The sequence below is a fragment of the Alosa pseudoharengus genome, unplaced genomic scaffold, assembly GCF_046254945.1.
Source record: "Alosa pseudoharengus isolate Yale_2024_CS ecotype anadromous, Long Island Sound unplaced genomic scaffold, YU_APseudo_1.1 YU_APseudo_1.1_scf_10, whole genome shotgun sequence".
In the NCBI taxonomy this organism is placed as follows: Eukaryota; Metazoa; Chordata; class Actinopteri; order Clupeiformes; family Clupeidae; genus Alosa; species Alosa pseudoharengus.
In genome coordinates, this window is record NW_027468565.1 from 29,695,814 (window position 1) to 29,719,721 (window position 23,908).

Genomic DNA, 23,908 nt, shown 5'->3' on the forward strand with positions numbered 1-23,908 from the left:
AGGGTGTCATAATGATCCTACACTTCCAATTTCGTGCAGTTTTGACTATGTTAGGCCACAGATACCTGCGATTACAACACCTCATTTTTTCTTTTTTGTGTTTAACTAGGTGGCGCTATACATGAAATGAGTGGTTATGGAATGGGTTGACATGGACCCTTGAGATCAACATACCAAAAAAAAATGGTCCTCCTAAACCTTACGGTTCTCGAGATATTCACAGAAAACTGTGTCTGCCCTACCCTCCTTTCGGGGGGTGCAGTCCAGCGGGGGGGCTACAGATCAAAACAAAAAACGATGGTTCCATGCTATCCATATGGGGTTGCATGCCCACCAAGTTTCGTCTACCCCGGTCTTTCAGTGTACCGGGAATCCTTGACGGAAATTTGGACATGCGAAAAAGAAAAAAAAAGAAAAAAAATCTGGCTTCGCTGCGCGGCGGTCATAATAATGTCACCTTGTGTCAAATAATGTCACAAACCGGGGTCTTCAAATAAACATTGTTACTGAGTTAATTCTAACAACAGGACGGGCAATCATTTTGGTAGGTATTCTGGAGTCTTGACCTGGAGCTTTTACCCAATTTCTCTATCCAATGTCCCCGATTTCCCAGCACCACTCCAGACTTGAACCCATCATCCCACTCCTCTTTGCTCTATGTCTCAAAAGCTAACGCATACTTGCTAAAGTCACAGCAGTTTCTAGGAAAATAGAATATTCTTTTTCTGAATTTTGGAAGCCATTCTTATAAAATTCCTACAACAAAGCTAGCATAGATCAGTTTCCCCTGAATTAGAGTTTTTTTTATGCTCAATGCAATCAGTGAGGTGAGCGGGTGAAAACATTTCCCTGGTCTGCTTTTGTCATCTGTGCAAAGAAAAAGCACAATATTGATTTTCATTTAGGTGAGAAAGAAGGTAATGATGTTCAGAATATGTGAAAATACAGGATGCTTTCTGGAGGCAGAGGTGTGTGTGCGTGTGTGATGTGTGTATGTGTGTGTGTGTGTGTGTGTGTGTGTGTGTGTGTTTGCACCCTCCTATTGCAAACATGTATCAAGGTGTTTCCTGCATACATGTGTGTGTGTGTGTGTGTCTGTGTGTGTATGTGCTTCACCACCGTCCAAATCCACGTCCGGGCACGATGTCCACTCGGTGGATGTGCTGTGACCGTGCTGACCCCTGTGCTCTATGTGATAATGCACTGCACGCTTGTTAAAAGCGGGATTTCCTCCACGGCCCATGACTCAGGCCCAGCCAGGCCCGCGGGCCGAGCGCCAACCCTGCCGCAGCCACGGACTGCTTCCAGCAGGAGGGAGGGAGGGAGGGAGATTACAATCGTAACAGAGGTAATGGCTTTGGAGCCGGGCCTGCAGCCTACACAGTGCTTCGAGTGGTCACTCACGCTGAAGGTCGGAGCTCATATATGGCCCTGCCAGTAAGCCCTTGAAATAAATAAAACACCACTGCGGAAGCTCAGGCAACGGCCATCTTTATCAGTGCACTTCCTTTTCGAGGTTGCCGTGTCGACCTGGTGCATAGCTGGAGGGGTCAGCCCATGCACGGTGCGGAATGCTCCTTCTCACGTAGTTGACACCAACAGAGGACAATCATTTTCACTTGAAGATATTGATTGATGGCAGTAGTTATTGTACAACCAAAAGGGAGATCATACGGTCGAGCACTGCTTTTTTATTTGTTATGCACTTCTTTTTCTCATAGTCTGAAGGAATTGATCTAACCTAAAGCAAGGCTGCATCTAACCTTGAGCTGCTTGAACACCGTTAATGCATACATTGAAAGATTTTCTCATACCTTATTACCACTGGAATGTGATGGATCTTTATAGGATTGATACACACCGTATGCAATATAATCTGAACTGTTCAAACCATTGGCTGTCTTTCCTTTCAGTATTGTTTTTCTACATATACTATACAGACACAATAGAAAGAAAGTCTCATGGAAAGTCTTGTCTCTCCCTCTCCTTCTCTATCTATCCATCTATCTATCTATCTGGACTTACAGTATCTGCTATTTTTTTCCTTAAACACTCCACCCACCCCACCCCTCTCTTGTTCTTCCCTGGTTCTCTGTTGTCTGTCTGAAATCATATTTTCCGGGCAGATGGCTCTAGGCAGGACGAGCGCGCCCAGTTGGCGCGAGATGAAGGGGCGGCCCGCAGGCCCACACAAGGGCTCATGTGTCCTGTGTCTGTGCCGAGGAGAGGAGGGGGGCAGCGGCCGACAACCTTCGACCCCCTCCCAGCCCTGCAGCTGGGCTGCGTCGTGGCCCCCGTGGGGAGCCGGAGAGAGATGCATGCTGGGACGGCGGACACCAGGATGTGCCGCAGACTTTATTAGAGTCCGGCCGTTCCGGAGGGGCCGGATTCGCAGACCCCTCGTCTGTTTTGGAATGACTTCACGGCAGAGTCGGGGGAAAGAATAGAGCATGGTTCAGCGGGCTCCTCTCCTCGGCTCCGCTACGGGTCTGCGCACTTTCCCAGATGCTTGGCCCTTAATGGATTAAATGGTGAAGAGGACCAAGAGGAAGAAAAACACACACTGCTCTGAACAGGGTGTCCAGTGCAGAAAACGCATACTAAAAGATCAGGAGTTTTGCTCGACACACACACACACAGGTGCACAGACACACACACACACACACATACATTACACACTCTCTGTTCAGCAACTATGGTCTGACACCAATTTCTTTTTTTCCCCACTGCAGACTCATAGAAGAAAGGCACATGCTGCATACTGCTTGCACTCACATTAATAATACCGTGATGATGCAGTGACGCTGAGCATTCATTTTCATTATGGCCTGTAGTCTTGGTCATTATGGCCCATGCCGTTCTGCTAATGACCCAAAAGCAGCTGGGTGAGTCCGGCACTGACCATGTCCTGATCCACTGCGGAGTCGACGACTACTATGCTCACAATCAGTGATATGAGTGTTATTACTGAAATGAATGAAAACAAGCCTTTAAGTCCGGGGCTAGTCACCAGAGACCCCCTGGACGGAGCAGATGCCTCAAACAAATTTGGCGATGTCACAACAGTGGTTAGCTTTAATTCATTGCATGCTGATTGCTACTATCGTTCTCATTGTGATTTGCATCTTGAAGCAATTTAGTACAGTGGCCAATTATGTCCGTCGTGGTTTTAAGTGAAAGACCAAAAACAAAAAAAAGAGAGACAGAAAAAAATGCTGTTCATTTGTCAGCGTAATCGTTCCAACCATGGCGACGTTCCCGAACATATTCCCACCATGGCGACGTTCCCGAACATATTCCCACCGCTGCTATTTTCAGTTCAGATGGAGAGATGCTGCAAATCTGGTCTGTCCTAGACAGAGCCCCTCCCTCTGCCTGACAGCGGCGTAGCGGCATCCTTCTCCTGGGAAAAGTGTTTTTCGGCTGCCCCGCATGTTCTTGATTACAGTCATCATCGACTCATCCACCATATCCAGATGGACAATGGTCTGATGGTCATGGTTAGCGACGTGTGATTGCCCATGGGGGAGAGGGAGAGGGGGGTGGGTGGCCACAGTCAGTCCCGCAAGTCTAAAGTGTGTCTTGTGACTCATCACTAACAAGAAAAGGATGAAAACAAGGTAAGATGGAGATAAAGAGGAAAAAGAGCGAGAGAAAGAAAGAAAGAGAGAGGGAGAGACAGAAAGAGAGAGGGAAAAGAGCCAAATGCCCCTATGTGAAGATCTGGGACACTAATAGAATTGTGACAGATGGTTTCCACAGAAACTCCCTGGAAAATATAAAGAAGTGCCAAAAGCAATGCATGCACATGCACACACACACAATATGCCTCCTTATTTCAAAGGACAATTTTACCTCAAGATATGACCTTGAATATGAATGAGCATTACACTGAGGTTTGTTTCCACACGGTACACTAAAGGAATGATGGTGCATAGAGGAGACGTGTCTGGTCTTTAAGGTCCTGCAGAAATATGTGACTGTGATCAGAAAAGACAGTAGGATACACAGTGAAAACAGTAGCCTGGACTGTGGTGAGGGTCATCAGGAGACCCGGAATGTCTGGATATTCACGTTTCTCTTGTGCCACCTAGAGGCATGTCTGGATATTCACAGTTCTCTAGTGCCACCTAGAGAATGTGCGATCACTCGTGTATTTAGGTGGACACTGCTGTAACTATGTTTTACTAGTAGATACCCCCATCTTGTGGCAATGAAAATTCACACCCTAACAACCCATCTACAACCAGAAGTTGAAAAGAAAATGACATAACAGCCTACATAACTGCATATAGGTATATGTAGGTAGTAGGTCTATGTGTGTTTGGAAGTCTGATGCATTTTGAGTGGGCTTTTTTTCAGCTGACAATGCAGTGCATTTTCAAACTGGCCGTACTGGACTGTAGGTTATTGTGGGCATGTGGTGTGGCAGGCAGAGATTCACACAGTGCAGTTAGCAGACCCTAGGGGACCCTAGGAAGTCAACAAGTCCTCGCTAGTATGCTCAGTCCTTTAGTACATGAGTTCACTCACTCTTGTGTGCTAACATGATCTAATTTCATTGGAATGCAGATGACTCGAATCAGTCATCATCATATCAGCATACAGTGTAAACAATTATTTGAAATGTACTCCACATCCCATTTATGAATAACAGAAGACAAAATGGCAGCTCATCTGCATTCCTTACTCCATCTTATTAAAGATAATGAGACTCTGATTAACTTCTCATTAAACCTCCATTGGTAGTCATTAGCATTGTGATCAATAGTAAAATATTCACATTTTAGGAGATGGTGTGATGGTTCAATGCAATCCAAATATGAAACTCCATATGTCCCTTGACTGCCTCATTCGTTGAACATCCCAATCGCATAAGGAGTCACGAGGCCCCAGTTAGACTCTAAATTCTCACTCAGTGAGAAACTCACTACATATTTTCCATCATTTTTCCACAGATAAATGTTCTGCCGCACATATATTGTTTCTGTCCTGCTCATATAGGGGTCTGGACCTGGTCGGGCACCAGATTACGGCCGGATCTGTTACACATTTAACAGCTGGACGGGATTAGTGAAGACCTGATTCTAGAAGGGACCCACACCAGGACTAGGGTCAGGCTCATTCCACAATCATCTATCTGCAAAGGCTTTGACCACAGTGCAAGCAACTTCATCAAAAAGACATGTTATAGTAATGCAATAGGCCCCGATTCTCAAGTAAATCAATGATTATCATCAATCACTGAAAAGACTATCCATAGAAAACAAAGTCACTATTATATTTTACCATGCCATTTTTTCCCAGCTGGTAACTGCTTCCAACACACTGTAAGAATGTTTTTATTTTATAAAAACTTTTGTTGCAAAAAATGTCAGCTTATTACTACAGGAATTCTACTTTTGAGTTTCACAGAAGACTGAGTCTGAAACACAAAGACTGTAGTGTTTTATATAAAGCACATCAGTGTGTTGCTGTTGATTTGAAAGAGTATGTCAAGTGGTGCATGGTTTTGTTGCAATAATTACATTTTTAGAAAGGATTGTTGAGTTTTGATTGCAGTGTTTCATTTTGGGATATATGTGAGTTGTTTACTCAAGTGCTGTGATTGATTGATTGGTGAAGTTTTCTTCATGCAGCAGCACATGGATCTGATAATTTCTTATGCAATACAAAACCTATTTGTTGAACTAACAAAAAAAAAAGCTTTCAGCCCTGCAGGCTGAATTTCAGGTGCTGCCCTCTGCCCCCCTTGCTGTGTTTTTCATGAGTCCTCTGGTAGCCTGGTTAGCACACAGACCTTCTCTATTGGAATTGAGAGTGGGTCTGAACAAGGTTAATTGACTTACGGCTTCCAGCAGGGGCATAACTAGCAGTGAAATTAAACTTAAATTGTTAAACTCTTACCAAATCGTTTCAGAAGTGCAGCAATCTTGTAAACGAAGGTTAAAATGCAGTTGTTTACGCCGTACCAAAGAAATACACGTCCATGCCGGATTGTATTTGTGTGCACGTGCTTTAGGGAAATAGAAAATGGGCTTCAACGGCTTCGTACCCAGACGGACCTGCAGAGCAAATCCCAAATTTGCCAAAGGGACGTATGGGTATTCACAGACTATGTGACTGGTCAATTATTTAAATAAAATGTTAAAAGATAAGTAGATCTCTTTCTCTTTTTAATCTTAAAAAAGGACTAATTGAAATAGCTATGTGTATGTACTATAGGGCCCTATCTTGCCGATCTAAAACATGGTCACTGGTAAATAGCTGAAATTGGTTTGTCCAGTCCACATTGGGGTGGTTTTGTTATCAAACACCGGGCGCCTGGCGCAAATAGGCGGTTCTTATGTTTCTTAATCAGTCATGGGTGTGTTTTGGGCGTAACATCCTTTAAACCACATCAGTTTCATGTCAGAGTGACATCTGTGAATAAAAAAAAACGAAGGACATTTATCCTGCAGAGGAGTTGCTGCTTACATCTCGTGACTCGTTCAGCTGTGCTTCATATGCGCCTTCCGCTATAGAGTTTTCTTGGTCAGTGGCGTAATGCTTTTTAGATTGGTGTAAGATAGCGATTTTTAGATCACACGCCAGACCACACCTTATGTTGTTAATTGCCACACCCCTGGGCGCATCGAGTTTTTTTGATCGTCAAATTAGAGCCCCTAATGTGACAATCAGACAGCATGGTAGCAGTTTGATGCGGTTGTTTCAAAACTGACCAAAAGATGGAGCTAAACACTGGTTTACTGCAAACAGATGTAACTTTTTGATGCTTCAAAAACAGGATTTTACTGGATCACACAGAATTGCCATGTGAAACCAAAACATTACTTTATTGTCTCAATATAAACCAATTTGATCATTTAAAGTGAATTAAGCAAGTCTGGATGACTTCACATCCGTTGATATTAGTTTGTTTTATTTACAAACAAATGTACATTTGCGGGTGCAAATTTATAAAGTCCGAGCACAAAATGACATGTCATAAAACAAAATTACAATCTAAAACAAATATACAACCCTGTGAACACTTTTATCACGAGCTAACACTTTTACAAATTTCAATACATGTGCATTTTCCCTTGTGTCTATGTTGTGACTGCACCCTTGTCCCTGCACTCTGGACCCTTGTCTTGTGTAATCTATTGGGTGCACACTGTTTTGCTGCCTCCTTCAGTTGTAAGTAGAGCGTCATAGATACCTTTGCCATGCATATGGGTCCAACCTCTACAAGCTAATGTGACTGAATTACAAACCTACATGTACAGACTTTGTACAGACAGGGGTAACACACAAGGACACCTGTTCCTGTCATTTGCATGTCCAGTTCAGTTCCGACTCAAGCCTCGTCTGCTCCAGTGCCCACTGCCTAGACCTCTCCAGTGCCCGGTCCACTCTAGTGCCCACTGCCTAGTGCCCGGTCCACTCTAGTGCCCACTATAGACCTCTCCAATGCCCGGTCCACTCTAGTGCCCACTGCCTAGTGCCCGGTCCACTCTAGTGCCCACTATAGACCTCTCCAATGCCCGGTCCACTCTAGTGCCCACTGCCTAGTGCCGCACTGCCTAGTGCCCGGTCCACTCTAGTGCCCACTATAGACCTCTCCAGTGCCCGGTCCACTCTAGTGCCCACTGCCTAGTGCCCGGTCCACTCTAGTGCCCACTATAGACCTCTCCAGTGCCCGGTCCACTCTAGTGCCCACTGCCTAGACCACTCCAGTGCCCGGTCCACTCTAGTGCCCACTGCCTAGACCTCTCCAGTGCCTGGTCCAATCCAGTGCCCGGTCCACTCTAGTGCCCACTATAGACCTCTCCAGTGCCCGGTCCACTCTAGTGCCCACTGCCTAGACTTCTCCAATGCCCGGTCCACTCTAGTGCCCACTATAGACCTCTCCAGTGCCCGGTCCACTCTAGTGCCCACTGCCTAGACCACTCCAGTGCCCGGTCCACTCTAGTGCCCACTGCCTAGACCTCTCCAGTGCCTGGTCCACTCCAGTGTCCGGTCCACTCTAGTGCCCACTATAGACCTCTCCAGTGCCCGGTCCACTCTAGTGCCCACTGCCTAGTGCCTGGTCCACTCTAGTGCCCACTGCATAGTGCCTAGTGCCCGGTCCATTCTAGTGCCCACTGCCTAGTGCCTAGTGCCTGGTCCACTCTAGTGCCCACTATAGACCTCTCCAGTGCCCGGTCCACTCTAGTGCCCACTATAGACCTCTCCAGTGCCCGGTCCACTCTAGTACCCACTATAGACCTCTCCAGTGCCTGGTCCACTCTAGTGCCCGGTCCACTCTAGTGCCCACTATAGACCTCTCCAGTGCCCGGTCCACTCTAGTGCCCACTGCCTAGACCTCTCCAGTGCCCGGTCCACTCTAGTGCCCACTATAGACCTCTCCAGTGCCCGGTCCACTCTATGAAAAGTACATGACCATTAATCACATACCTGCATTGTCTTTAGCAAGGAATGGAAGGGGCATGCAGAGATATTGAGGTGGGGTCAGTTCAATGGTGATATTTTCCCCGTTGCCTAGCCTGAGAGGACGAGGACTTGTGGCCAGATCTGAACAGAAGGCAGGATCCATATCCCCCCGCCCCCCCACCTCCATCACACACACACACACACACAAGATAGCAATCAATAGCAATTTCTCCAGTAATTGTTTTTTTCTTTTTACTTTTGTTTTGTTTTGTACTTTTATTACATTTTTATAGAGTACATTCACTTACAGTATTGCATTGAAAATTGTGATTCTATTTAGTTCTGTAAGAATGCTTTTATTTTATAAAAACTTTTGATGCAAAAAATGTCAGCTGATTACTACAGGAATTCTTTTGAGTTTGACAGAAGACTGAGTCTGAAACACAAAGACTGCAGTGTTTTATATAAAGCACATCAGTGTGTTGCTGTTGATTTGAAAGAGTATGTCAAATGGTTCATGGTTTTGTTGCAATAATTACATTTTTAGAAAGGATTGTTGAGTTTTGATTTCAGTGTTTCATTTTGGGATAGATTTGTTTACTCAAGTGCTGTGATTGAGTGAGTTGTTCAAGTGCTATGAATTGTTTGGCTGTATGTAGAGTTTTGACACAATGAGCCAAATTCTGCAAAAAGTGTGTAAGCAATAGGCAAAAATTGTAATAAGTAAATTAGAAGGCACAATATCGGACAGATTTTGTACATATGATGTAAAAGTTTTAGGTTGCAAAATGCATTGTTCTACAAAAAAGTGAATTTGTTATCTGCATTTCAGTTTTTCACAATTGCTAAAACACTAAACTCCTTTTGGAGCAGAAACTATCAGTGAGGCATTTAGAGTACATTTGCATTTTTAGATGCAAAATGCATTTACAGTACTCTATACATACACATACTGTAATGTAAACAATGAACATTTCTCCTGGATCTATATGCCTTGCCCTGGGCACTGTGTTTTCATTGTTTGAAGTAGTGTGTAATGACTGCTCAGTAGTGTTTTCAATTTGACTGCTTTGTGAAATGTGAATGATGACATTGTTTGTTATAGAGCACAAGAAAAATAGTTTTGAGGTGATTGTTAAGGATTTGCAGAAGTGCAGAACCACAGACGTTTTTGTGAATGTAGTTTAAGAATGGGAGGTTGTGTTTACAGTTTTGAGTATAGGGTGAAAGGTTTCTAAAAAATGTGTTTTAGCCATTGTGAAAAAACTGTAAACAGATGATGATGAGAATGAACGATGACAGAAGTAATGTCCATGCTGACGAATAACGAGCATGACGAAGAGAGCGAGTCCCCTCGCTGCTGTGGTGATGTGCGGTGCAGGTGAGCCAGGTGCTGATGTGTGAGCCCCAGAACTGGGATAAGCAGCAGCTAAGAGCATCAGCAGTGCTCCTGCTCTGCTCCACCTGATGAGATCCAGATGCAGTGACAAAAAAGAAAGAACTGGCTAAGTAGGAGAGAGCGAGAGAGACAGAGAAAGAGAGAGAGGGGGGGGGGGTGGAGTGAGCAAGAGCAACAATGAAGAAAGAGAAGTACCATAAGAAAAAAAAAGCCACAAGAGAGGACATTTGGTGTGCTGTTGAGAGAAGACTGTGATTTTATGGTTTGCTGGGGCTGTTATTTTGACCGATGGTGTTTTTGGGGGATTTTAGTCAAGGCTACATCATTCTGAGGCTTTTGTTTTGATCTGTGGAGTACTAGACCGTCTCTCTCTTCATGACCACACTGGGTTGGGGCTTTTGCTCTTAGCTTTGGTGCCAATAGTGAACGAAAGTGGAGTGTATCTCTCTCTCATCTCTCTGACCGATGGTGCTGACTTCAGCATGGCACCCAGATGGTTCGTCATCCTCACTCTTCTCCAGTGTGCTTTATGTTTCTGTTTCAGTCACCGGCAGTACAGAGGTAAGATTCCATATCTGTTTGGATCTCTCTTGCACTGTGTAGCACTGTGGTATTGGTCCTGTGGATTTTGTCCATGATGTGTTGACCTGCAGTACACCACACTTCAAATGATAGTTAAAAATCTGTTTTGATTGTATTTGTGTTATTTATTTTTACTTTCACTGTCTAATACTGAAAAGCTCTGATTTTGTCAATAGGTCTCTTTAAATCCCTACCAGTTGTATGTTGACTGTTGATATTGTTTTGGTGTCAGGCACACAGTGCATCGTTGTGCTATTGTGATGCCCAGGGCGTAAGCTTCATGATCATGCTTAATTAATGTCACACACTATTTTTGGGCATAATCAGAGCCACACATTCTATTCTGAGCATAGCCTGTTTTGACATTTGTCCGTGTTTTGTCACTAGATTTGAAACATGTGTGAGTGACTGACTGCACACTGAGTTGTGTTTATTAGCACAGATGCTTCAGAGGCAAATTAGCCATCATACAAGCCAGCTAAAACCATTTGCAAAACAATCCCTAACGCCACACATCTGCACACATCATTGCCTGGTCTGATTCAATTGTTGCACATCACCTAGTATAGGATAATTTTAAGCTCATGTCTATTGTGTGTGTGTGTGTGTGTGTGTGTGTGTGTGTGTGTGTCTGTGACAGTAATGGGACATAGTTTTTCTCTATTGTGTTGTGTGTCTTTGCAAGGCTTCATGCCGCACAGCTGCACTGAGTTCTTAATATTCTCTCATGTGACTATGTGATGACTGAACTCCATTTTTGAGTTGACAGCTACTGGCTGAAGCGTTCCCACATGCTTCTGATACAGAGCAAGGAAGATATTTCAAGTATGCTGCAGGAAATAGGCAGACCCACAAGAATGAAAACATCATTTCATCCCACTGAGCAGCTAGCTCAGGGCCAGATCTGCTTCACAGTCAGTCGGCATGGTAGAAGATTATTAAGGCCACACAGGCATGTTAGCATAGCACAAAGACTGAGACTGTCTACTCTCCATATTCTGACAGATAATTTCTCAGGAATGTGGTGGATTCTGATTAACATTTAATGTTAGGACAGACTTGTAAATTGCATTGGGTTGGATTGGGCAGTAACGATTAAGCATTTGTGAAAAATACGTCAGATACACTTGCGATAAAGGTTGGTATGAATGATTTATACTTCCATCATACATAATTTATATTTCTACTAGTTGAGTTTCCCCACCAAAGTCCAGGAGTCCATAAAACTTTTACATCACCTCTGAAGTATTCCTTAATGGCCTTCCATCACTGCTGTGACTCATTGTAAAAGGAGAAACTTTAAATCGGCCAATTGTATGGAAACACACACAGACAACAGTTTCCATGGTGATGGTTTGATCTCCTTTCATCGGGATAATGGAGGTTTGGCTGATAATGAACCACTCAGAAATCCCTTACTATGGGGAAATACATCCAAAAGTAGAAGTAAAAAAATTATACAGGTGGGTTTCAAAAAAGTAAAATATCGTGGAAAAGTTCATTTCCCCCCCTAATTTAGTTCAAAAAGTGGATCTTTCATATATTCTTTAACATCATGACCCCACAGTGTAGCACTGTAGCTGCCTGGCTTTTCTTTATTTCCTTTAAGAAGAAACTGCTGCTCAACCCTTCTCCTATTACCAACCTCCTAATTTTCAGTTCTGGGCTCCTGTAGATAATATCTCCTCATTGCTTGTGCTGTCCAATTTTAAAGTTTGATTTCAGGGAGTGATTGAGGGCAGTGCTGTTTCAAGAAGTGTCCTCCTAATCATGTCTGCCTGTTCCAATTAACAGCCCAAACGGAATACATGTTAACATCAGACTTGCAATCGGAAGCCTCCAAACAGAGGCTTATTCTCAAATGTATGAAACGCAGCTCCATGCTTCAGATCTCCAAAACTGGCAGCATGCAGCATATGGGTTTGATATCAGGGGCTCTGAAGAGAGAGAATGTGTCTATATCTACATACAGTAGATCTACAAATCTCTATGGTTGTTGGCCACATCAAAGAGGTCTATGAACTGAACGGACCCTCTGCTGTTCTGAAATAAGATGAGCTTTTGCATGATAGCTATAAAACATGTTGTCTCCACAGTAATATACTGCATCTGTCACAGCAGGCTACTTACTGTACATCCATGTCTACAGATTACAAAATCTTCACTGAAAGTATCATTCTTCTTTGCTGTTTTTGTCAGTCTGGTTTATTGCCAAGTGGCACAGTGGATTAGAGTAGAATACTTTGACGGATGATGCCAAAAAACATCGCTAATCATGTTGACATGTCAGTGTATTCTCTATCTCCGCTGTCTGTCCTCTTTCCAGCTCTCTTTCCTGCTGTGCACAGAGCGAGGAGAGGGACCGCAGCAATGGTGAATCCTGTCTTTCAGAAGTCCATCAAAGATGTTGATCTATTCTATGAGGTAGGCTTGCATCCTGAGGAGAGTTTAAGCTTCAACTGTTAGTTTTATAAATTGAATCAATATGTTTCAAGCCAAAAAAATATTTAGTCTTATCTAATACATTGAAATACTGTACATTCCTTTGTGATATAACAATGTGAATAAATTATGTCATTTTTTTATGATGACAAAGAACATCCAAGAATGTGTTCCCCAGCTTTATATTATGTAAGTGATAGAGAGCATGCATTTGAATTCTCTCACTGATGAAAGATTGTGATGAACAGCTCCTGTTGTCTAGACATAGATCCGAATCTGACTTCTTCTTAGGCTGCGTCTCAAACATCTTACTTGCACACTTCAAGTATTTAGTTTAAGTATATAGTGCAGATAACGCAAAAACTCAGTGCACTGAAAGTACCTGAATGACGCCCTAATAACAGTCAAAAAGTTAAGTGTGGAACAATGGACACTACTAAACGGGCATCACTTTCAGTGAGTGTTCCTTTACCATAAAATAAGTGTTCCTTTTGCTCAGTGCACACTTAGCAGTGCGGTTTGAGACACAGCTTTACAGTCTTGTTCACTGAGAGCACCTTTCATGCCAAGTCTGTCTGCTCTCTCCTCCTCAAAAGATCTTAGACGCAGGGCTTGATTTTCCTGACGAGCATGTCTCTTTCCATATCCATGACGAGGAGCTGGCGTCCCTGCGACACACACACATCCTAGAGGTCATCTGTGAGGACTTCCTGCCAAAGAAGCTGACAGACATACGCCGCTTGACCTCTGCCCTCTCGCAGCATGCAGGCAGCGCCACTCTGAGGCGGGAGGACTTTGAGCGCACTCTCCTGACGATGGTGTACTCTGCCCAACATGTGGCACAAGCCTCCAGCCACCACCAGAGGGAGCTCTGGGCCGAGTCCTTTGTAGAGCTCTTCAGGGCTATTAAAAGAGACCTTGCCGCTAAATGACTACAGACTTGTCGCTTGTAGAGGTCTTCAGGGCCATTAAAAGACACCTTGCAGCTACAGGTACACAGCTACAGATGATAACCTGTGTTTAATGCCAGGTCACTTGAATGGGTGACAAACATTCATAGAATGTGCATATAATTGGCCATGTTTTCTCTTTTTTTGTATGTATGTGTGTATGACATAGTAATTCCTAATGTTTTTTTTTTTTCGATTTCAATAAACAACATGTTTATCATAAAGAATTGTACAGCCAGTGCACACAGAATCAGCTTTCAAAAGTCTATAAAAGACCATTCAAAGCTCTATAAAAGACCATTCAAAGCTCTATAAAAGACAATTCAAAGCTCTATAAAAGACCATTCAAAGCTCTATAAAAGACAATACATACATGTTTATATAACTCTGTTTAATACTTTACATTTCATTGCATTAGTGACATATCCTGAATCTTGCTTCAGAAAATTATTTCCAAGGTGCCTGATAGGTTATGATAAAACGGTAAGGTGTATATTTTTATGCTGAGGACAAAAAGTAAAGTGAATGATTTTACATACCCAAAATACTTAAAAACAACATTCTATAATGCCAGGACAAAAACTTGGCAACTGTCCATGAAGGATAAAAATAAAAACTGTAAAAGCAGTGCAAAATATGCTGTCGATACTAAGCTAAACACATTGAACACTTTGGACCAGGGATCCTTTCAAGCAGAATTAAACTTCCCAGTCAGCTGCCTGAGTTGCAATAGCAACCCACACCACAGGGGGGAGCCATAGCTATTATAGGCCCACTGAAGCAACGATATCTGTGGAGGTCTCCTTGAGGACGTCCAGCGAGTCCGAACTTTCGGGAGTGCCGTCAGATGGGCTGCGGCTCGGTTGGTATGGGCAGAAAGGAATGTAACGTACCCAGGGTACGGAGGATAGGCGGGCACTGAGGTTAAAGGGCAGGTTGTACACCTCGTCACTCTCGATGGTGACGTTCGAGTCCTCCTCGTGAGCTTTGTTCCATGCGATGATGCCCCGCTCACGTTTGGTCCCTGAGTGGGACAGGCAGGAAGGGAGGGACAGGGTGGGGTGGGGTGGGGGTGGGGTGTGAGTATAAGGGATGAAAAGGTATAATGTTGTTTTAAAGGATTCTAAGGAATCCCATAATCCAATGCAATAGTTATTCAGCTATAAAATGGCATCAAGACACACACGGTACAGAGAAGGTCATTGCGGTACATTGCAGATCATGCTTATTGGATAGGTCCATGCCAGAACCATTTCTGTCTAAAACTAAACAGTGGCATTAAAGCAGCAATAAACAAGATTTGCTGTCAGGGTCCCCTTACAGTTGAGAAGCGCAATAATAAACAAACTAAACATGCGTCTTTTGCAACAAAGAATGAACATAACTCCAATATAATATAGAGGGAATTCACCAACAGCAGTCTGTGGAGAAAAATCTCCAAATTCCTGTAGCATAACAGCTCTTTTCTGTTTCGATTTCGAACACAGAGGGCTGTATTACAGCGATCACAAACGGATGGCCAGAAGCAGAAAGTTTATAGACATTAAAGGCGTGGCCAGTCCACATTCACTAATTTAATGGCGCGATTATGTGATCAAACCCCAGGCGCTGGGCGCAAAAGGGTTGTTCTTATGTTTCTTAATCAGTCATGAGTGTGTTTTGGGCTTAACATTCTTTAAACCAATGAGAATGACACCTGCCATTCCCTTCAACAGTAAGCATCGGTATTTTGATAGTCAGCGGTGCATTTGAAGGAATTTGAAGGACCGTATAGAACAGGGATTCCACTAAACCTTGCTTTACTAAAACCTGTTTGTGACAAGTAGAGTATAGCCTACAGTACATGCATCTGCACTCGTCTAGTAATTGAACTCATAGGCAAAGTGAAACTAACCGTACCTTGGTCTCATAGTCAACAACACAGTAACTACTTTCAGTATTGAAAGGGTTACCATCGAAAACAGCCTGAAAAAAGCAACACTTACCCCAATAATGTTTGAATGACTGAATAAAAATCCTAAGGATATCCTGCAGAGGAGTTGCTGCTTACATCTCGTGACAGTGCATCTTCAGCTGTGCTTTATATGAGCCTTTCGTTATAGACCAGGTTTTTCTTGGTCAGTGCCGTAATGATTTTTAGAGCGTGTAAGATAGCGATTTTTGGATCATACGCCAGACAACACCTTATGCTGTTAATTGCCATGCCCCTGGGCGCAAGGTTTAATAAAAGACAAGATAAAATCAACACTTTATTGAGTGTAAGAAGGTTTGCATCGTGCTTTGCGCCACCTTGCGCCAGGTGCACGATCGGGGCCAGAACGTTACTAGGTCGGTAATCGCCTATAGAGGGCAGCTCAGACAATGGCAGAAGTGCCGTTAGTCATGTTATAAGGTAATGTGCATCCAAATTATTTTGGAAACGTTATGTTAAGTTAAAAAAAATGTTAAGGGTGCCTTTAAGGAGACTTACCTGGGATGGTGTTGTCCAGGATGAACCCAAAGAAGCCCCCAACAAACATACTGGTCGTCAGAAGCACCTGAATCACCTGGTCAATCTCAACTATCCCTGCAGTGGACACAGAACCGTTTTCACTTGTGTGTTCCTTCTCATCATCTGCATAATGATACTCTTGGTCTTATTGGAACAGCCCTATTTTTTTTAATTGTGCTAACTCACTTTTCAACACTCAGAGATGCTTTACAAAAAAAAAATACATAACCTGCATAACATATATAGGCTACAACAACAACATACACCTCTACTACTTCTTCATGTTCTAGCATCTAGGACAGTATTTCCATAACAAATGGAAAGTAAGCTGCAACATAGGGAAGAAGAATCAGGATCCAGTGAAATAGTAACATTTTTACCTGTCGTGATGGTTGTGGGGTTTTTGAGTATCCAGTTGGGAATGACCAGTCCAGTGAACATGGAGAAGCCAAAGATGAAAATGTTGCGGGAGGAGTTCATATCAGTGTACTATAAGAAACACATGACCATAGGATTTTAATGACCCTCACAAGACAGTGCTCCATTACCCTCAGTGAAATCACGTCATACGCCGAATTTCCCATTATTGTTATGAATAAATCAGGCCCTGGCGCATGATCTACATGAAAGCAAGCTAGTCTTAGCGTTGCCATGGTTTCAACCGAGGGCAGCTCACCTGGAGGTTGGACACTCCCGCAGCGGCTATGACTCCGAACATGACCAGGAACATGCCTCCGATGATAGGTGTGGGAATGGTGGTGAATATGGCAGCGATTTTGCCAAAGAGGCCCATGATGACCATGAGGATACCACTGGCAATGATCACACTCCTACTGCCCACCTGGACAAAAATGACAACTCCATGTTATTCATATACAGTGCCTCTAAAAAGTATTCACTTTCTCCTCAGAAGAAACACCCCACTTGTCTAGAGAGGTACACGCAAGTTACTTCAGCAGCCCTCAAAAGGAAGTCATCCACTGAAGGTTCTTTGGCCCCACCCTCCAAACAAACCAAGCATTTTTTATTTTTTTATTAATTGATTGGATTAATAATTTATTTTGACATCACTAATGTATACTGTATATAGACAACCAAGAGTAGACAAGAGTAATTGTTACTAAGCCTGCCCTGGGTACACCAATTTTCTTGTCCAGTTTTGTTATCTTACATCCGTTGCCCTCACAGATTCCTGCAGCTAAGCTTGGATGTTTACATTCCAATAAAGGTTATTGATAACATGCCTCTGAAGTTTGGCTTTTTGCACCATTACAATACTTATAGGCAACTAGTCATCATATCTTCCGCTCCATGAAACACATGTTAATGCTCAGTAATACACATATATGGTTCTTTAAGGTATTTGCATTGTGCGTCATTATGGCCTTTAGAAAAATGTTTTTTGGGGGAGGTGGGATAATGCATAATGATAATCTTGGTCTGTGGCGCGGCCTAAGCTTTTGTCCTTAATGCCATTTTTCCCCTTATATTACTTTTACTTTAACACTTTAAGTAGTTTTGAAACCAGTAGTTGAGTAAAACGCTTGAGTTGATACTTTAGCTTTTACAGAAGACTTTTTAAACCCTAGTATCTATACTTCTACCTGAGTAATGAATGTGAATACTTTTGACACCTCTGGAATGTGTATACAGTAATATAGTGATGCAAAACACATGCGTCTGGAAGGTCCAGTCACTGGTCAATCAGTATTCCTGGCTATAATTCCACCATCAAGACAAAAGAACACTCCAAACAACTCAAAGAAAAGGCTATTAACAAGCATAAGTGAGGGGATGGATTAAAAAAGGTTCAAGTCACTGAACATCCCCTGGAGTTCAGTGAAATCCATCATTAAGGAATGTAAGGATTATGGCAAATGTGCAAAACTGCCTAGAGCAGGCCAGCACCACAAACTGAGTGACCTTTCAAGAAGAAGAATGGTGGGGGAGGCCACCAAGGCACCTATGACAACTCTGAAGAAGTTAAAAGCTTCAGCAGCTGAGATGGGGAAACTATGCATGCAGCAACTTATTCCAGAGTTCTTCACCAGTCCAACTTCACCATTCTATGCTCTTATTGGACTTGTTTCCTACTGGACAAGTGGCCTGGGCGTCTCCATTAAAACAACCTCCAGAGAGCAGGATGGAAAACGTGGAGTGGACTGTCTACTACTGTACAAAGACTTTTTGCCTCTTCAAATATCAAAATTGAGCTGTTTAATGCCCAATCACTCTCAAACAAATCTTGCCTCATATATGACCATATCCTTGATAGATGTCTTGATTTTATGTGCATTACAGAGACCTGGCACCAACCAGATACTTTATCCTCTCTCAATGAGAGCTGTCCTCTGGGGTACAGCTATCTCCAGAAAGCTCGCAGTATAGGTTGTGTCAATCTATCAGTCATCTATTGCGGCGATCTGGATTTGTCTCCGTTGCCCTTACCTGAACTGTCTTCATTTGAATGTCTTGCATTTAAATGTAAGCCCCCCTCCCCCATGCTGGTCTTTCTTATTTACCGACCACCAAAACCAAACTCATCCTTTATCTCTGAGATTTCAAATCTTCTCACAACTTTCTGTACATCCTCTGCTGATATAATTTAGGGCGATATGAACATCCACTCCTGCCGTTTTGTAGCTGAATTCCTCCAATTACTGGACTGCTTCAATTTAGGGCAACTTGTTGATGTCCCCACCCACACCAGGGGGCACACCCTGGAGCTGGTCATCACTAACTCTGCCCCTCTCACCCAACATCACTTAGCCTAAACGCCACATCTCCTTCAGAAAGACCACCACCTCCTGAAAGACTCAGAAAGACAGAGAGACTCACCACCTGTCTGGAGGAGATAAAGGTGTGGATGAAACACAACTTCCTCCAACTTACAGTAACAACTCCAAAACTGAAGCCATCAGGTTGGCACCCCTCAGCAGACCCAGTCATCATCCATAACCAGCATCATCTTCTCTGGTCACATCCTCCTCTCCTCATCAGTCACCAACCTTGGCACCCCCAACTCACCTATGAATCCCACATCAACCACCTCTGCAAGATCTCCTTCTTCCACCTCTGTAATATTGCCAAACTCCGCCCCACCCTCTCCCTCCCAGATTCTCATCGGGATCCTAGTAAGAGCCTCCAGAGGCAGCTGTGGCCTACTGGTTAGCGCTTCGGACTTGTTACCGGAGGGTTGCTGGTTCGAACCCCGACCAGTAGGCACGGCTGAAGTGCCCTTGAGCAAGGCACCTAACCCCTCACTGCTCCCCGAGCGCCGCTGTTGTTGCAGGCAGCTCACTGCGCCGGGATTAGTGTGTGCTTCACCTCACTGTGTGTGTTCACTGTGAGCTGAGTGTGTTTCACTAATTCACAGATTGGGATAAATGCAGAGACCAAATTTCCCTCACAGGATCAAAAGAGTATATATACTTATACTTACTTATACAATACATCCAAAACTCTGCAGCTAGGATCCTGATGAGAGTGCGGAAATACGAGCACTTTACCCCCATTCTTCACTCACTCCACAGGCTTCCCTCCCTTCCTCCAGGACTGAATACATTTCCCTCATCACTCACCAATGCATCTATGGAAATGCCCCCCCATACCCCAAAGAACTACTCACCCCACAAAACACAACACGCTCCCTCCGCTCCACTCACTCAAACTACCTCCACATACCCAGAACAAACCTCAAGACCATGGGGTATAGGGCTTTCTGTGCTGCTGCCCATTGTCTGTCGAATGCTCTCCCTGACACCTTGAGGGCACCAAAAACCACAGACAGTTTTAAAAAAGGACGAATGGAAGGTCAAATGGAAGAAGGTTTGTTGGTCTGATGAGACCAAAATTGAACTTTTTGGGTCAGACTACATGTAAATGCTATTTTTGGCAAAGACAACAAGGTGAATGCAGAGTCAAAGTCCAGACCTCAATCCTGTAGAAAATCTGAAGCTGGACTCTGAAGCTGGCTGCTCCCCTTGCAACCTGGCAGAGCGTACAATTGCACTATCCTATCTACGCAGACTCCATGTTTTAATTGCGGCCAAAGGTGCATTTACTCAATGCTGACTTGAAGGGGGTGAATATTTATGCAATCACTTATTTTGCATACCGGTAATATACACTGCTCAAAATAAATAAGGGAACACTTTTTCATAGGAGTATAGCATCAAGTCTATCAAACTTGTAAGCTATTGGTCTGGCCAGTTACGTAACAGAGGTGGTTGTGAATCAGTTTCACCTGCTTTGGTGTCATCAAAGTTAACAACAGGTGCACTAGAGGGGCAACAATGAGACGACCCCCAAAACAGGAATGGTTTTACAGCTGGTGGCAACTGATAATTTTTCCATCTTTATCCTTGGGTGATTTTTCACAAGTTTCGCATTTGAGTAGGGTCAGTGTCACTACTGGTAGCATAAGCCAGTACCTGGAGCCTACAAAGGTTGCACAGGTAGTCCAACTCCTCCAGAATGGCACACCAATACATTCCATTGCCAGGACTTCTGTGTCTCCCAGCGCAGTCTCAAAAGGAGATTACTGGAGACAGGCAGTTGCTCTAAGAGAGCTGGGCAGTGTGGTAGAAGACCCTTTACCCAGCAGCAGGACCAGTATCTGCTCCTGATAGCAATAAAATGTATGGATAATAATTTAACTTCAAGACTACTTTTAGTTAGCCATGTAACCCTTCATGGTTTTAAACAAAGACCCCATCCCCTTCCCCAATGGAATGCTAATGTGCTGGTTTAAGGCCTATCACTTACACAAGACAAAGGATGCTACCTTGATATAATGTATCCATGTATCATGAAATGTAAATGTATTCATGTCTGGTATCATTTTGATAGTCTCATTACAAGGATTGTAATGATGTGATTGTGAGAATGTTTGGAACATTCTATAAGTGATATTTCTGATATATAAGATATCTCTCCTCATGCTATTCATATAGGTGTGAAGTGGGTGTGAGTAGGTGTGTCTGATACCAAGTGAAGAGCCAACCAAGTGGGATTGTTCTTGGCGCCATTTTTTGTTCTTTGTTTAAAACATTTAAAAGTAACTAAACTGCAATGTTTGTCAGATCAGATTTTCTAGACTTGGACTAAGGATGTAGCGGAAGAGAGGATAAGTTGGCTACAGGCCAACCTAGGCCTCAGGCCTGGGCTAGGCCTACATAGACCATAGACCTTTTTTGTACTCTCTCTCAGCTTGTAACATAATAAACCTGATTCCTGAGTTTTTCCTGAAGTTCGCCAGTCTAAGATCAATATTAAGTAATTATTCACCTACAATTACTTTCACTCCTTTGTGCAAGGAGGAACAGTAGAAGCCCTGCCAGAGCCCTACAAAATGACCTCCAGCAGGCCGCTGGTGTGAATGTCTCTGACCACACTGTCAGAAACAGACTTCATGAGGGTGGCCTGAGGGCCCGATGGCCTCTAGAGGGGCCTGTGCTCACTGCCCAGCACTGTGGAGCTCAATTGACATTTAACATAGAATACAAAATTGGCAGGTCCGCCATTGGCACCCTGTGCTTTTCACAGATGAGGGCAGGTTCACCCTGAGCACATGTGACAGACGTGAAAGGGTCTGGACATGTTGTGGAGAACATTATGCTGCCTGCAACATCATTCAGCATGACCGATTTGGTGGTGGGTCAGTGATGGTCTGGGGAGGCATACCCTTAGAGGGACGCACCGACCTCTATGGGCAAGACAACGGCACCCTCAATGCTCTTAGGTATCGGGATGAATCTTCAGACCCATTATCTGACCCTGTACTGGTGCAGAGGCCGCTGGGTTCCCCCTGGTGCACAACAGTGCCCGGCCACATGTGGCGAGAGTGTGCAGGCAGTTCCTGGAGGATGAAGGAATTGATACCATTGACTGTCCCTCACACTCCCCTGACGTAAATCCAGTAGAACACCTCTTGGACATTGTGTTTTGGTCCATCCAACACAGGCAGGTTGCACCACAGACTGTCAAGGACCTCAATGATGGCCGTGTCCACATCTGGGAGCAGACCCCCAGTACACCATCCGCCATCTCATTGTCAAGCATGTGGGGTCCATACGAACTACTGAGTACCATTTTGAGTTGCTGCAATGAAATTTAGGCAAAATGGACTAGCTTGTCGCATCATTTTTTTCACTTTTTTCATTGATTTTCGTGGGGGTCTTTGAATTCAGCCCTCTGTACATGGTTCGAATTACAGGGGGGATTGGGGGGGTCCGACTCCCCTAGATGAGACTTGGACCCTCCCAAAGAAGATGAAAATAATAGTTTGGGGGGTACTGAAAAAAATTTAATGAAATATAATGTGAGCCTTTCCAAAATTGTATGTATTTAAATGCAATATTACCATCACATCAATTGAGGAAATAATCTAATGAAATAGATGGATGTACCATTTCTTCAGTGCTTTGCTGTGGTTGAATGTGCGTAGCCTACCGCGGGTCTACGGGCGCAGCCGCTGGTGTGTCAGCGAAATTAAGAGTAAGTGGCTGAATCTGCCATGTATATCATCGTGCTTTGTGGTAGGCCTAAATGTATAAGCAGCTCGTCATCAAAACAGGTTTTCAGAACTGACTTAATTTCTCTCATCTATAATGAACTTATGGTCTAGCTAGATAAATAGCTAAAAGTTCACGCAGCCCCTGAAACTCTCTGTACCAAGAAAATATTGTCAGTATCTTGTGAAACTAAGGAAATTCTGGTTGCATTATATGCAAGAAGTTTATTATCTCATGGACAAGGTTGTTGTCGGATGGAAACATGCTCAAATGTGTGTGTTTGAACAGTGACTGCACTAGCTAGGTTAGCCTATCTGTATTTAGGTGCGAGATAGGTCTTCATCCCGTCTCAAACAACATAGCCTACAGTGGCGCGCGATTTCTCAAGAACATTCACCACTTCAGCAAGTGAAACAATCATTAAAAAATCGTTATGGATTTTAATGTTCATCACGTTAACACACGAATCAACGCGATTCATTTCAAAACATTGATGTGAGGGAAGTCACTTACAGTCAACCTACTAAAACCTGAAATTAATGTTATTTACAGAGCAACTATGAGTAGGCCTAAGAGAAAAGGGACAGTGCCAGACATCAGGGATTTTTTTGGTGGTAAAAGAACAGTAAGTAGGACATATAATTTGATAATAATTAAGAGACAGGTCATTAAGGTATGAGTGCTGATGTATTTAACAAAATGTGTATTTAAAAACATGAGCAGGCAGGACATGACCAAGAGGTGAGTTTGTTAGACATGGAGATCTGCACAGTATGCCACCAAAACCCCATCCTAATAGCCTTTTTTTCTTTAGTTTATTAGAGGGATTGACCATGAGGAGACAGGGATAACGCCATTCTGCTGGACACAAGAACAGTGGCAGGGGTGGAAAGATAGAAGCCAGGGTTGCCAACTCTCACGCATCTGGCGTGACACTCACGCTTTCAGCACCAATCTCACGCTCTCACGCACACTCAAGAAATGTCACGCCAAATCCATTCTTTTTTTTTTTGCAATCCGTTCATTTTTTGTTGATGACTAGACTAGCCCACAGCATTGTTTCTAAATGACAGGATACGAGTTTAAGGCATACATATGTCTAGACCAACAG

At 43.6% G+C, this 23,908-nt stretch overlaps 2 protein-coding genes across 2 annotated transcripts in view; one reads left to right on the forward strand and one right to left on the reverse strand.

The window, feature by feature from the left end:
- Window positions 1-10,294: 10,294 nt before the first annotated feature.
- Window positions 10,295-13,773, forward strand: LOC143140776 (protein FAM180A-like). Its single transcript, XM_076301869.1, has 3 exons — window positions 10,295-10,378; window positions 12,726-12,823; window positions 13,438-13,773. The coding sequence occupies exons 1-3, from the start codon at window positions 10,300-10,302 to the stop codon at window positions 13,771-13,773; spliced, it is 513 nt and encodes a 170-aa protein (XP_076157984.1). The 5' UTR covers window positions 10,295-10,299.
- A 778-nt stretch (window positions 13,774-14,551) lies between these two features.
- LOC143140784 (solute carrier family 23 member 1-like) overlaps window positions 14,552-23,908 on the reverse strand; it is a 30,041-nt gene continuing 20,684 nt past the window's right edge. Inside the window, exons 9-12 of the mRNA XM_076301881.1 lie at window positions 16,959-17,123; window positions 16,663-16,771; window positions 16,262-16,357; window positions 14,552-14,815 (exon numbers count right to left, since the gene is read on the reverse strand). Of these exons, the coding sequence (XP_076157996.1) occupies window positions 14,556-14,815; window positions 16,262-16,357; window positions 16,663-16,771; window positions 16,959-17,123 (630 nt within the window). The 3' untranslated portion in view covers window positions 14,552-14,555. The remainder of the gene's footprint in view (window positions 14,816-16,261; window positions 16,358-16,662; window positions 16,772-16,958; window positions 17,124-23,908) is intronic.